Below are 15,546 nucleotides of genomic sequence, written 5' to 3'. Positions count from 1 at the left end.
TAATACCGTTTATAGGCTCTTTACTTGGCATTCTGTAGGAAACCTAATTATCCAATAATTTAATATTACACAGAAAAAAAAAGTTTGTTAGGGGATTACCAAGAAGAGTTGTGTTTCTAAGCTGACAAACTAAGAAATAATATCCCCTTTCCTGAAATTCCTCCAAAATAAACATGGTCAATGAAGCCACTACATAGCTGTGACCTTTTCATTCCAGCTGTTTAGAGAAGAGATGGAAGGTATTAGAACACCATCCAGTCACCAAAATCCAAATCTTTTAGCATTTTCCTTTCATAAATAAAGCATAAATAAATATTTGAATTTATCTGGGATAAAATCTTCTCACCTTATTTACAAATTGCCTAGACATTTGAAAAGATATAGATTGACTTAGTAACTTTCACTTATAACTATGTAAAAAGAGAACTATTCACAAAATGTTATAACAAACGGCAAATGGGAAGTTACCTGTAAGTAACACATAAATGAGCAGAACTCTGTTTACAAATTCATCTTGATGCGTTAGACTCTGATAGCTGAGTAAGAGCCAGGAGACCCCACTGTGCTGACAATGTCTCTATTAAAAATTCCAAATAAAGTTGCACATGACAAAATTACAGTGCAATTACCACAGCCAAGTTGTTTGATTCTTTCGATTCAATAAAGTAGCAATAGCACTAAACTATGCTATTATTTATCCATGACAACTTATAAAAAACTTTAACACTATGTTATAAAAATTTACACATCTCAGTTTAAATTCCCAATAACCTCTTCGTCCCATGTCCTCAGTGCCAGTGCAAAAAGCTCACATGACCCTGGAAACTTCTTAATGCCTTTCTTGTCTAAGTCTCCCTATGTAAAATTTCCCGTGACTTCAAATCCTTTTGGCTTAACATGGACCACAATATTGCAATGTTGGATGATGATCTGCTAACTTAACTGCAGTAGGATCGACGGAGCAGGGGAATTTGTTTCTCAACTTCTTGTCTTGCACAACAGGACCTAATCTCAGCAAAACTGACAAGGAGGAACGTGTGCACTTAACGACAGTATCTCTTCAGCAGGCATGCATTTGCATCTAACAACATGAATGAGAATAAACTGCAGTTTGGAAAATGGAACAGCTTGAGTTGAAAGTTTATATGTCTTTCAGGAGTTGTAAAGTTTAAGTGAACAAGACTAGTGTCTACTTATAAGAGAACGAAATTCCTTCCTTATCTGATCAAATTTGAAATCATGTTATTCATACCCCAGCCCCCGGTGTGCTGGGAATTATGGGTTGCGACTCTCACACTGTCTTCTGAAGGTGCTCCACCATGCATAAAAGATGCCAATTACATCAGAGACCAGAATCTGCTTTTCCTCGGCTCCCTTCTTCAGTCACAGAACAGCGCAATGACATCTCTGCTTTCCAAAGAGGAAATACTCTCCTGCATTACATCTTTTGCACATGGGCACTGTGGGCAGGCGCACTTTTTGCTGTTCACAGAAACTACACTTCTCCTCAACTTTTCATACTGGCTAACTTACCCAACTCCCTACCCAGTAACCCATCTTGGTGAATTCCTTCTGGTCTACTTCTCCTTGTACTTTGCAGACATAGTAAAGGTGACACAGATGTCACTAGGCTAGATGATGACTAACAATTAGGCTTTCCATATTAAATCAAACTCCACTTTTAAAGTATATTAGGGTGTCTGAAATTAGGATTCTCCATCACTAAATACTAATAATGAACAGCATCAAAAAACTAGTGTTTCAATCTTTAAATAATGTGCAATTAATGCTAGAGAGATTTAACTTCTTAGGTGAAGGGGATAAACACATGACGCTTCATTAATAAATCATATTTTCCTTCCAGCAGTCTAAGACTGCTAAGACTAAAGCACAGCTTTTTAAAGGACATCATGTAACTTGTGCCCCATCTTGCCTACACAGAACTCAGTGGGAGATCCACCACCGCCTTCAGCAGAGATGAGAAGAGGCTGAACGGATTCCATCATGTGCTTTGGGAAACGAATTCAATTCTTGAGGATTTTCCACCTGACACTTTTTATCAAGGAAGAAACTTCCTATGTCTAAAAATGAACAAAACCTCACTCAATTTGCACCTGAAGGAAAAATTAAAGGTATCGTGAAAAAAATTGTGGAAGGACCAGGAGGTAAGAAAAAGAAGAGGAAGAGGTTTCAGTAATCACAGTAAAATCCATATTCAGCTTCCTGTATGGATGTTTTACTGCTATCCAAAAGAGAAAGGACACTTTTTAGAAACATTGAAGAAAAAGAAAGAATCCTATTTGCACACAGTGGATGTAAGAATTCAAATTTGCTTTCAAAGTTAAAAGAATACCGGGGATTATTTTTCCCAGCAATATTCGCTTTTCTCTAACTTTGATGTAATGAATTACAACATGGTTACTTTTCATGCTACGCCTAGGATGAAATTTCAAAACATGGATGGGTAAAAGTGAATTGCATAAAAATAGGAACAGAGTAATTACGGAATTAGGTTTCAGCAACAGAAGCATAAATGGGAACTGATATTATTAGAATAACAATAGATAAAATATTACAAACTACACACTGAGACTGATCTTCAGTGAAGGCATGCAATGTTACCATCAACTGTACAGATTTGCCAACAAGAGAAAATCATATTTAGGGCTGAGCTCTATCAAACAGATTTTGCTGGATCAGTAATGGATATTAACCTGTCCGTTAATTTTAAACTGTAGAAGTTTTGTGTGATACTTTTCTGTAAACAAAATTTCTAAGTAACTACACCAAACCAAGAGCTGGCCAAATTACATTTAGCATTAATACTAGAAAACAATCACTGATACAAAGGAAAAGGGTTTGAATTAAGAGTAATTCCATTAGCTTTTATTGGCAAAGCATACTTGTGAATTTTTAAAGTTTTAACTCTACTTCATTTCAAAAACTCACTCGCACCCTTCTGAGTCCCAGTTTATGTACACCGTGACAGAAAGACATGAAGTCTTTCTCTCTCAGCATTGTGTTGCTGCCAAATTTTTCGTATCTGTTCATCTCCTCATTTATTTTGAAGCAGTGACACCCTTGAGTAAGTAACACTGTGGCTGCTGAGCCTCCGAGCTGCAGGGGTGCATCCACATGGGACAGCTCCCAGGCTGACGGCCGCTGCCTGTGCAGCTGCCTGCAGCCACGGAGGCATGCCATTTGCCTCTGCTCTGACAGGCAATGAACGACTGTCATTCCCGTGCTGAACCCTGAGGAGGCCAGAAAGCAGACTAAGTTGTGATGAACGACATGCTGCTTTTCCTTCTCACACAACCAACGATAAGACGCTGGAGATGATACTCTGAATTTCTTGTAAGTCCTCGGATCTAATGGAATGCAACAAATGAGCATGATGGTGGTCAGGGACTAAAATAGATGTAACCTACTAGCATCGCTCATTCTTCTCCTATGTATCTTACACATTGCTGCACCAATGCCTGGAACAGGAGGAACTTTGCTGGACTCTCTGTCTGTCCAAAGCAGCAGGAGCTGTGAATCTTGCCTCAGTGGGAAGTTGATCACTGAACATATTACGTTTCCTTCTCCTGAAAACTGCAGGTGGGAGTTGTGCCGAGCCTGGAGATTTCAGTTCACTTAGGGCTCATGTAACCATGTTTTGTTCCATTTTCTCTTTAGTTCACATGGATTTTCATCCTTCACAGCTTGGCTTGAATTCCAAGTCCAAATGAATCTCCAAAATGTAAATCAACTTTCAAACCTCCTCCTTTTGCAAGGTTTATGCCACACTCGCCTGTAACTCTACTCTGTGCCCGATTTGTTAACTACTGCAAACCGCAAGGCAGTTTCATGATGAGGAGTTTGTATGGCTCTAAAGATGATTTTCCTCTCATTGCTCATTCCTGTGTCCACCAAAGGGTAGCAGCAGACTAGACAAGGCTGACTCAGATGGCAAGCCACCCTCCACGATTATTCTATTTTGAAATAAATGGCCTATATATTATAAATATTAAGCCTTGAAATAAAGTAATTTCCAATTGGACTAGTACCTGAAACAGAAAAAATGGTCCTGTGACTTGGCTATTGGGAACTTTGTTGAGCCTACTGCAGCTGTAAATTGTTCTTTTCATATATTTATAATCATTAGTGCTTTTATTGAAGGTGTTTTTCTGTACTTTTAAGGGTTATTTTTGGTCATAATAACCAGTGATTTGTTTTCAGCTTGCTTCTACTGGCTACAGTCTGGCTTTTATTTCTTTTATAGTACCAATTCCTTACCTGCAAATTATTTTTCATTTCTGTGAGGATGTAAAAAAAGAATGTGCATTATTGACCAGACCAGGAACTTAAGAGCTATAGAGGCTACTTTGAGAATAATGGTGTGCTGTAATTTTTCTTTTAAGGCTTAGAAATGCTGAAATATGCATTGTCATAGGCTTTGCCACACATAAAAATGCACATAAAAGTTCTTCCAACACAGGAACAATGGATTATATTTATAAGATTAGTATTTTTTCTCCTCTACTTTTTGTGAATGTCTATGATTCTATGTTACTGAAAAGGTAGGGTCGTATTGCTCCCTCAGTAGGAAGAACAGACAGGTGGAAGACAAGTAGGAGAAGGAATCCCTGACCCCAATGCAACCTTCCTGCCTCTTTACTGAGGGTAATTGAGGGGCACCATGAGTCAAGAATGACACAATGCCTAAGAAAAGCAGATTGGTAGGTTTAAGTAAGAAAACATGGCAAGAAAGTTGCCACAACAAGGTGGTTCAAGCTAAAATGAGATGTTACAAAGTCAAGTTGTGGACGCCTGAATATAGGGTTGAGTTCATACTGTAGTTATTGACACAACCCAAAAGCTACTATTGCACTAGATGACTCATGTAGTAAGGAGACAATTAAATGTGTAAAATATGCCTGTTGGGTCCTAAGGGCTTGTCTGAATATTTTACAATAAGTTTCTGTCAGGTGTCTAAGTAAAGATTGTATCCTCTACTGCCTAATCAACGTAAGACATTGAGAAATGAATTTTCAAAGGAAGACATTGCTGTTCAGTACAACTGCAGCAAGATGAAAATGTACCCAAAGGCATAGGGTGGAGGACTTTGTTTCAACATCAAACACTGAGAGATCAGCTTCATTTTCCTATTGTGTTGAAAGGAAGAACTACAATTCTGATCTGTAGAGCCTAATTTTGCACATCTTTGCGTCTTACATGGGATGCCTGGACAAAGAAGCTCTGCAGCGGAAGGGCCAGAGTGTGCTTTGTTGTTTGAAGACTCAATATTAGAAACGTTAGAGTTTGATTAATATTTCTCACTAGGTCATTGAAATGCCTGGGAGAACATTTCAATGTTAACAACATGTTCTGTCATTTCTATAACATTTTCTGCCTCTTTGCACTTTCATTCCGATACACTACACAGAAATGCTAGCCAGACAATATTCCCAGAACAATGTAGCCTCAGCAAACCTCATTAGTTTCAGCAAGAGATTCAAGATGAGTTTTGTCCACTGCAAATATAGAAATTGTGTTCTGTCCATGATTAGCTAAAACAGTTAAAAATGTACATAAAGCATCATCCTTACTACTGATATATTTAGCCTGCTGTCGTGGTTTAACCCCAGTCAGCAACTCAGCACCACGCAGCCGTTTTCCCCTTCCCCTCCCAGTGGGGTGGGGAGGTGGGAAAAAAAAAGTAAAACTCGTGGGTTGCGATAAGAACAGTTTAATAACTAAAGTAAAATATAATACTAACAATAGTAATAACAAAATATAATAATAATAGTAATGAAAAGGAATACAACAAAAAAAGGAAGGAGGGGGAGAGGGAAAAAAACCAGTGATGCACAATGCAATTGCTCACCACCCGCTGACCGATGCCCAGTTAGCTCCCGAACCGCGATCCGCGCCTCCCGGCCAACTCCCCCCAGCTTATATACTGGGCATGATGTTCATGGTATGGAATACCTCTTTGGCCATTTGGGGTCAGCTGCCCCAGCCATGCTCCCTCCCAGCTTTTTGCACACCTGCTTGCTGGCAGAGCATGGGAAACTGAAAAGGCCTTGGCTTAAGATAAGTGCTACTTAGCCACAACTAAAACATCAGAGTGTTATCAACATCATTCTCACACTAAATCCAACACACAGCACTGTACCAGCTACTAAAAAAGAAAGTTAACTGTCCCAGCCGAAACCAGGACACCTGCCTTTCAGCATTTATTTAACCTCGTAAATGATTTGTTTTTATTCTTATAGCATGTTCAAAAAATGACAAATTACTTAGATTGAGTTGAATTACATGAGTTAAACTCACATTTAACATGTAAAAGTTTTCCCTCTTGCACTTTCAAAATGTAATTCTAATATGTTTCTGTTCTAAGATATTTCTGTAATCCAGGGATCTCATAAATCATGTATTACCATTAACTTTATAATAAATTGATACCTTTCTTTTATGCACAAAACTTTTTCCATTCTTCCCTAAACCAGCAAGGACATCATACAAATGATAAGTTAACTACCTTGAGTACATTAGAAAAAGTGAATTAATTTCTCTAAGGGTAATATTTGTGTATACATATACCTACACACACACACATATACACATACCTATAAAATCTCCTTAATTTTTCCATGCAAGTCCTGACTTTGTCATCTAAATAATGACAAACAGGAATGTATATATTTACTGAATTTTTATTTGTTGTATCCTTGGCAAATGAGCTGAGAATTCTAGCTTTTAAATTTTATATTTGAAGAGAAACAAACCAAGAAAAATAAAAAAAAAATAAAATAAATTCTTATCTTTGCCTTAAACATGAGTTAGAGAACAGTTTCTACTTTCTCAGACTGTGGCTTGAATAACATTTTTAACTGGTGTTAAGTCTTGATTTCGTGCCCAGGCTCTGTCCCCTGCCACTCCTTGTACCAGCCCAGTAGTTGTGTGGCCATGAAGTTCACCGGATCAAAGAACTGATCTGGTTCATTAATTACCTTTTTTGTTTCCTGGGTCAGTTTTTGCTGGGACAACAAGGCAAAGGGGTGAAGCAGCAGCCCAGAATGAGCAGCCACAAACGCAGCAAGACAGGCAAAGAAGAGCTGAAGCAAGGCTCCTTCAGGCAGCAGCAGAGCTGGTTTATGTCAGTTTTCAAGGAATTGTTACTTTACAGTATGATGCAATGAAAAAAAGGGGTAGGGGCTTTTTGTCCCAATTCCCTGACAAAACCAGAAAATCTGTTTGGAGATTTCTGGAATTTGAAGGCAATTACAAGAGCTTACCTATTTAATAAACTGGAAAGAGAGCAACAGGAAACCTGTCTTGATTCAGTTTAAGGTCATAATCTACAGGTCATCTAGAAATGTCTCAGGTTTAGCATGTGCCTTAACAGAATTTCCAGTACATACTGGCAAGATGAATGAAAATGGAACAGAAACTCCGATATAAAAAAGTAAATTATTTTTGCACCAATGAATGCGTATCTTCTTCTTTTGCATATGATTATAATGCCCTTAATTTAAATACAGGATTCTGTATTTCTAGAAACTACAATTCTTTCTGTAGTTCATTTTTTTTCCTAATGAAAGCTGAAAACCTGAATCAACTGATTAAACATGAAAGGTTGGTAGTTATCAACATAAATCATTGACATGTTGAACTACAGAGTAATTTCAAGAACACAAAAGAAAAATTAGTATGTTTGGCCAGTTTTGTTTTACAGAAATTTGCTACATTTTATATAACACCAGTATGTCAGATCGTAAAACTGTCAGATATTCAAAACAATCAAGAATATGCCTAAAACCAAACTTCATATTGGATTTATTCACAGAATTAGTCAAACTGATATTTTGAGCTGTAGGGAAAGTCAGATTCTCCTAAATCTCATTCAAAGAGATTTTAATAGTCATCAGTAATTTAAGGAACTCAAGTCCATGTTGATTCCTGTCAAGTAAAGTGTTTCACAGTGGCTCACTACAAGCTTTAAGCCACAACATATTGCCAACTGGAGGCGCAGGAAAAAATATCATGCCTTAAAACCTAGGTTCCCCAGCAGGTAATCTGGAAATGAGGTAGAGTTGTAATGGGATCACCTTTACCATTCAACAACAGTCCAGTGCGTAACAGCTTAATTTTAACAGGGCATTTTCATGAGCTGAATTCACCAGAAAGCCTGTTACCAGGTTTATTAATTTAAGAAAATGGTTAAGTTCTGATTCCTATCCATATTTTGAAAACACAGACTTCTTGGGAGACAAATTTTAGCCGGACATAAAGCTCCCCCCTGAAAACATAGCTTTTAACTCTTTCATAAATTGTTTTATTTTGCCTGTGCACTTTTTATGCCCTCATCCTGCGATATTTGTTTTATGTAGGGTTTTTCTGAACCTAAGCATGGAGGCTTTCTGAACCCTGAAGCCTGCTGAGCCAGGGCTGGTAAGAGCTGGAGCTGGGTAAGACAGAGATACCCAAGACTCACTGAAGACTGTGAGCATCAAGCAGAGTTCAAAGGACAAGCACCTGAAGCCAAAAAGTCCCAACAAGTGAGGACACTGCCTTGAAAACACCCAAGTGAAATACAGAAGACACCAAAAGAAGCCATATAGTCTCTTCAAAAAATACTGTGAAACTAGTTATTTCTCCTGTGCTACAAATCATGCAAGTTGCAGGTGTCCTGTATTCCTGGGAACAATTTTGAAAGAAAGAAAATTCTAAAATCACAGCACATCAGAACACTTTGGATGACACCATCTAGCCTGGGAGTATAAGGCTGCATGTAAGCAGAAGTCTTGAAAGTCTCTTTATGCCTAGATCTGTCAGATCTTTAGATAATTTTTAAGTAAAAATGACACTGAAAGAAGGGGCATTTTCATTTAAATAAAAAAATGCCACTTTGATTTCCACAGAGAAGAAGGCAGAAGATGACCAAGTGCAGTATAAACATGTTAGTGTACTAAAACATAAAGCACAGGAAACATGAAAATAATGTGAAGGTACACTGCCTAGCAGGATTCCTGACATGCTAGACAAACTAAATTGGTGCACTTGCTCTGAATGCAGTCCTCCTACATATGGGCATGTTGAATACACAGAAAAGGAGGTGAAGGAGCCATAGCAGATGTAAAAAAATATTTACAGTGACTAATTTCATCTATATCTTTAAAGAAAAAGCATGAGAAAATTTGCCGTATGCTTTAATGGCAGCAACTCTTGGCAATCTGCAAAATACAGCTCCAAAATGCACAATGGTGAAATTGTAACGTGTCCACTGTATAGTACCATCTGCTAGATAAAAAAAGTGATCAAAAATTACCTGTGGAACTCCTCACAAATTATTGCAATTCACCATCCATGTTGCTCATGGGAGATTTTAACAATACAGATTTGTACTGAATAATGCAAACAGTCTGACACTGATGAAAGTGGCTCCCTGTTGCCTGCAAGAGAGTTTTGTGATCCAGACAGTAAAAATTTCAACCCCAGGAGAATCTGTCTTGGAAGTAGTACTTATTTATAGAGACTCCAAGACTAAGGAAAGCTGTAATGGAGGTAATCATAATTGACAGCTTGAATTCAGCACAGAAGCAAGAAACAGGTTCAGAGAGTGCAAGAACAGAAGGAGAAGCAGCTGCATCAAGGAAATGCTGAGGCCTTAAGAAATCTGGAAAGTAATATGGAATTAATATAGTTTATCTTTTGCTTTCAGAGGATAAGAAAAGGTGCTCTCTTTCCACTCTGTGTTTACTAAACATCTGCAGGCAAATTTTGTAAATACCAGATGCTCAGTGAAGTACCTTTTAACAGGTTGATAAGCTTATTCCAGAACAATTGAGTATGTTTTGACGCCATCATTGCTCTTGCACTCCACATTACTTTGACTTCGCCTCATCCTGTGCTTTCCAGCAATGAGAAGCAGCTGGTTTAAGTATCATTTATGCCTGAATGGCTAAAGATAGCAGTAGCTAGTAAGAAAGAAAGAAGACTGAATTTAAGTCTCTCCAGAAAAAAACCGAGAGGTCAGGCCAGTGCTTCAAAACGAGAAGGATATGTAAATAAAACAGAAGGTGGCCCCAAAGGAGCAGAAGCATTGTTGGGGCGTGAAGCACATCACCTGGCCAGGAGACTGCCTCCATGTCTTCTGAGAACTTTACTTCATGGCTGAGCCCTTAGAAAGCAGCTCCAAACCTCATCCATGCCAGAAGAAGACTCAGAAGATGGTCAAGGCAGTCCAAATATGGTTCCAAGCTCATTAGGCATTTTAGTGCTATTTTAGTACCCAGTTCCAGACAAGCCTTTCCCTCTCACTTCAGCTACATTAGTTATTAGCAGAGGCTCTTGGGACTACTCAGAAGGATTTTGGATGGGTGTCCCACAAGGCTCGCAGGACCTGCGTGTAACACAACAGTTGTCTCACACCTGGAAAGTGCTACATATGAGATAAAATGGAAGGGAATTATTTAGGAGATTAACTAAGAGAAATTAATTATGGTGGAATTAAATGGTGGAATTAAAAAAAAGAGAGAAAACTTAGTTGGAGCATTAGGAAAAACAATATGACATATAAACTACTTCAGGCTGATGAGTAACATGACAAGTCATTATTAGAAAGCATTGGTATTTGGGATATACCAAACTAGATATACAACTAGAAAATGCATCCTGGAGAACAAGCTTGCAATGACAGAAGAATGGACTGCATGATGTATTTTTGCCTTTTTTATTCTCGATCTAGGATATTTCACATATTCTGTAATGCGGATTAGCAATCTTTGAGCTTTGTAAGGTAATTCTGAGACAGCAATCAGCAATTTACATAATTAGTGTAACAGTATTTAATTATATGATTACTGTAAATATGTGTAAAACTCTAATGGTGTAATTAGAATATGTAATTACTACTTGTAATTACACAATTAGGTATGATGACATAACTAAACTTCTTATGAAAAAAAGGATATTTACAAGCCCAGCTATAGGAACTGGTATAGTGCACAATTATATTGGTGGTATAAAAAGAAAAGTCACCATTTTAATGCTAGCTGTGTTAAAGCTAGCTCAAAAGTAGATGAATGCTAAAAGTTTGTGAACTGTGCCATAGTACTAGAAGAATGCATTGACTTTCCTGAACAGGGGTAGTTCAATGATCACAGTCAATACAAACATTATTCCCATCCTTAATTATCTGTTACTTATTGATAACTCTTCATATGTTTAGCTGAATAACATGACTATAAGAAGTGGTATAACGGAAGTATTCAAATATCTACATTGTGTAGCATTTTCTAATTTCTGATTTAAGTAATGTATTACTTTCCTCTTAAGTCTTCAAAGCACATCTGATTTCACACTCCTCCCATGATACTGTCCCGCAGACACCAGACTGGTGATATTTCCATATGCAGGTCCCTACCCAGAGGAAGTACAGAACAGAAGCTTTTTACCACTGCACTCCAGTGCTGCATTGCCATGCCTGCCATTTACCACACCATAGAATCATAGAATGGTTTGGGTTAGAAGGGACCTTAAAGATTATCTAGACCAACCCCCCTGCCATGGGCAGGGACGCCTTCCACTAGACCAGGTTGCTCAAAGCCCCATCCAACCTGGCCTTGAACACTTCCAGGGATGGGGCATCCACAGCTTCTTTGGGCAGCCTGTTCCAGTGCCTCACCACTCTCACAGTAAAGAATTTCTTCCTAATATATAATCTAAACCTTCCCTCTTTCAGTTTAAAACCGTTACCCTTCATCTTATCACTACATTCCCCGACAAAGAGTTCCTCCCCATCTTTCCTGTAGGCCCCCTTTATGTACTGAAAGGCCGCTATAAGGTCTCCCTGGAGCCTCCTTTTCTCTAGGCTAAACAATCCCAGCTCTCTCAGCCTGTAGACACTTTGCAGCTGACAAATTAATAGTTACTACAAAGCACATTTTAAAACTTACTGTCCTTGATCTCTGCACTAAAGCAATTTGACTGCTGTATAGAGCCTCATCATAATTATAAAAATTCTTTAACACTCAACAGAATTATCCTTTCAAATAACTTAGTGTTCTTCTCTGCGGGCTAGACGATGGAGTCCTGGGTCACAGTTGTCAGCGTTTATCTACAGAAACATCTCCAGAAAGGTCATCTGACTAGGTGATTGGCTTACCAGTGTAAATCCCCAAAGTATGACCGAGAAAGACAGACTGTAGGTAGCATATTTTGCAATTCAGTAATGCTTTACTGATATTAGCAATATTCTTTCACTATTTCAATACACTGGAAATTTCTATTTTTTGTACATATATACTTTCTGTTATATGCTCTCCCAAAAAAGAAATATGTATATGTATATATATATACACACACATAAAACCAAATGCAGTATAATATATACAATTTCACACACAGAGTTTATTTTTACATATAATTACATACACATCTATAAAAAGAAATATGAAATAACAGATGATGATCCAGAAAATGCAATGATCACTTCAAGTAATAGCTCTGACTACCCCATTTCTAGCAAAACAGGAGATTGGTTTTACGTGATCTGTAATCTAAGCAATGTTCATGATGCAGCCAAAAAACCAGAAGGGATAAACTCTGAAGAGACGGATGAGATTCCTGGTAGAATTCCAAATGGTAATTCAATTGCACCTTATAAGGAAATACATGAAGTGATTCACCAGCAACTTTTACAGAAAACTTCAATACATGTTCATTTTTTTACAAATTCTTTCAGGTAGTCATATAGGCCCGTAATTCTCAAAGCAAATCTTAATCTTTGATTTCCCTCTAGAATTTTATACATGTTATGTTGGATGCCTCAAATCTTTTGCCTGTTGCATATATAAATCTGGGAATTCACTGAGGTTACTTCAAAAAATTCCCAGCTTGTCATTTGTGGTTATTGGTCCATGTTGTTTTCTTCTCCATTCTTCCCCATGAATCCACAATGTGAACACAGAAAAATGAATCATATTCTTCAGCTTTGTTATGGTTTCATTTATTTAGTATTCAACTTGCCTTTTTTTTTTTTTTTTTAATTTTTCCTACTACACATAGTCTATATTCCTTGAACTAGAAATCCCCTTTCTTGAATGTGGATGACTGCAGTATTTCAGGTATTTTGAATGTAGTATCTAATGCTACAAATGGTAATACACAAATACTTTCCTTTTTCTCCTTAAGGTACCAGGCTTGACATATCTTGGGACTATATTAGCTTTTTCCATGACACCATCATATTAGCATCTTTTGTTCAACTAAAACACACAGGCTTTCTTCTCTGCAGTATTTCAAATCCATGAGCCTCTAACATCTGTTATTAACTGTTAAGGTATATTGCATTTCATATCATAGCAGTTTATTCTATTTTTGTTATTTTGCTCTTCAAGATTACCTAGTCTTTCATACGTAAAGAACTGCTTTGTAATAACAACTTTAGGAATCGGACCTTTATAGTGCATTCACAGTCAATGTTATTGGTAAAATCATGCGAGATTGTTCCCAGGACAGATCCTGGAGGACTCCACTAATGACTTCTCTGTAAACCAGTGGTCCCACTTTCAGAGGCTAGAGACATTTCAGAGAAAGTAACATATATTTTTACCCTGCTCTTACACTTGTTGATATCTGCTAATAATTACTGTTGAAGACAGGATACTTGGCAAGATGAACCCCTAGCCTGAATTAGTTTTTGTATTTTTCTACTTTACACTATTTACTCCTTCTTGTTTGACTCTTAGATAACAATTCTGCATTTTGCACATTTCCATCATATTAGATGCTTTACTTGAATGCATGACAGATTTGGTCTCTTAAATTTCCTCCATTTTGAAAAGAGTAAGACAGCTATTTTGAGCATTATGCATTTGTAGACTAGAGAAATATTTCCATAGTATACTATAGTTGTTTCTGCCAAAGAAAATATTTATTTATTTAAAAAAAATAGATGTAAAAATATGCAATTCTTACTCTGTTGGCAGTTTCTTCCCATAAATTCGCCTGGACATTCACAGGAATAGTTGGCAACGAGATCTGTACAGATTCCACCATTCTTGCAGGGTTCGGCTTCACATTCATTTACATCTGCAGGAAGCACAAAAGATAATGTCAGGATTAGCAAAGAGAAATTGTAAAAGAAATAAGCACATGTTTTAAACCACTAAAACACAATGCATTTATACAATTGACATTAGAAGACATACATTCTTTTGCCCAGCAAACATGCTCGGTAAAGGATGTGATTAAACAGGGTGTGCTTTAGGAAAAAAACAAAGCAATCTCATATAAATTTAGCTAGTTTCATATACCTACTAAAGTTTTACTATGTCCCATCACACAACAGAATTTAAAGTTTTGCTGAGGGATTTTCACTGTAACTTCCAGAGGACATCAGGGCCACAAGTCACAGTTTGACCTTAAATAAACAAATTCAATTAGTTCTAACAGAGTACTCGTTAGTGATCCTTGCAACTTCAGGAAATGTAGCTACATCTTTATCAACAGATGCCAGTTAAGAATGTGTCTCAGTTCATCTTAATTCATTAAACATCTAATTGACAAGGTTGTTTAACCGTCTAAAGAATTTCCTTTCTGTGCATGAGTTAGTGGGCAAATTGAAACTAATAGCTTGATCTAGAAGCTTGCAAATTTTATTAAATTCAAAAGACAGAAAAGGTGGTTAATTTTATCTGAGTCTCCCTTTTCCAGTACACTTTGTCAAATGCTGCAAGAATAATACTCCCATGTTTTTCGAGTGTAGTAACCTTCAGGTATAATATCAGGTTCTTTTTCTCAAATGCAATATAGTATTTTTCAGTCATCATAAATAGGCAGATGAAGGATAACGATATCTCATAATTAAAATTCTCCATCTCTGCATTTATGTTTATTCTGTATGGAGTAGAAATGTTGTATGGATTTCATACATCATTGTCTCAAAGGGCTGCATCAATGCAAAGGCAGGGACTGGGAGAATGAAGAAATGCTGACCTTAGGAGAAGATCAGGTTCAAGACCATCTAAGGAACCTGAAGGTGCACAGGTCCATGCGACCTGATTAGATGCATCCGCGGGTCCTGAGGGAACTGGCGGATGAAGTGTCTAAGCCACTATCCACCACATTTGAGAAGTCATGGCAGTCCAGGGAATTTCACACCCGACTGGACCGGAAAGGGGAAACATAACCCCCATTTTTAAAAAGGGAAAAAAGGAAGACCCGGGCAACTACAGGCCAGTCAGTCTCACCTCTGTGCCCGGCAAGAGCATGGAGCAGATCCTGCTGGAAACTATGCTAAGGCACATGGAAAATAAGGAGGTGATTGGTGACAGCCAACATGGCTTCAGTAAGGGCAAAACGTGCCTGACAAATTTGATGGCCTTTTACAACGGGGTTACGGCATTGGTGGCTAAGGGAAGAGCAACTGACGTCATCTACCTGGACTTGTGCAAAGCATTTGACATTGTCCCTGTATTGGGTTTGCATGGCAAGGTTTTGACAGTGGGGTGGTTACAGAGGTGGCTTCTGTGAGAAGCTGCCAGAAGCTTCCCC

General features: G+C 37.8%; 1 protein-coding gene across 1 annotated transcript in view; it reads right to left on the bottom strand.

Moving 5' to 3' along the window:
* Positions 1–15,546, bottom strand: part of EDIL3 (EGF like repeats and discoidin domains 3) — a 269,430-nt gene that overhangs the window by 97,323 nt on the left and 156,561 nt on the right. The window contains exon 5 of the mRNA XM_050913442.1: positions 13,969–14,082. Coding sequence (XP_050769399.1) covers positions 13,969–14,082 — 114 coding nt within the window. The remainder of the gene's footprint in view (positions 1–13,968; positions 14,083–15,546) is intronic.

This window comes from Gymnogyps californianus, chromosome Z (genome assembly GCF_018139145.2).
Source record: "Gymnogyps californianus isolate 813 chromosome Z, ASM1813914v2, whole genome shotgun sequence".
Classification (NCBI taxonomy): Eukaryota; Metazoa; Chordata; class Aves; order Accipitriformes; family Cathartidae; genus Gymnogyps; species Gymnogyps californianus.
The sequence above is the reverse complement of the archived record's forward strand: the minus strand, read 5'-3'. Positions and strand labels throughout refer to the sequence as shown.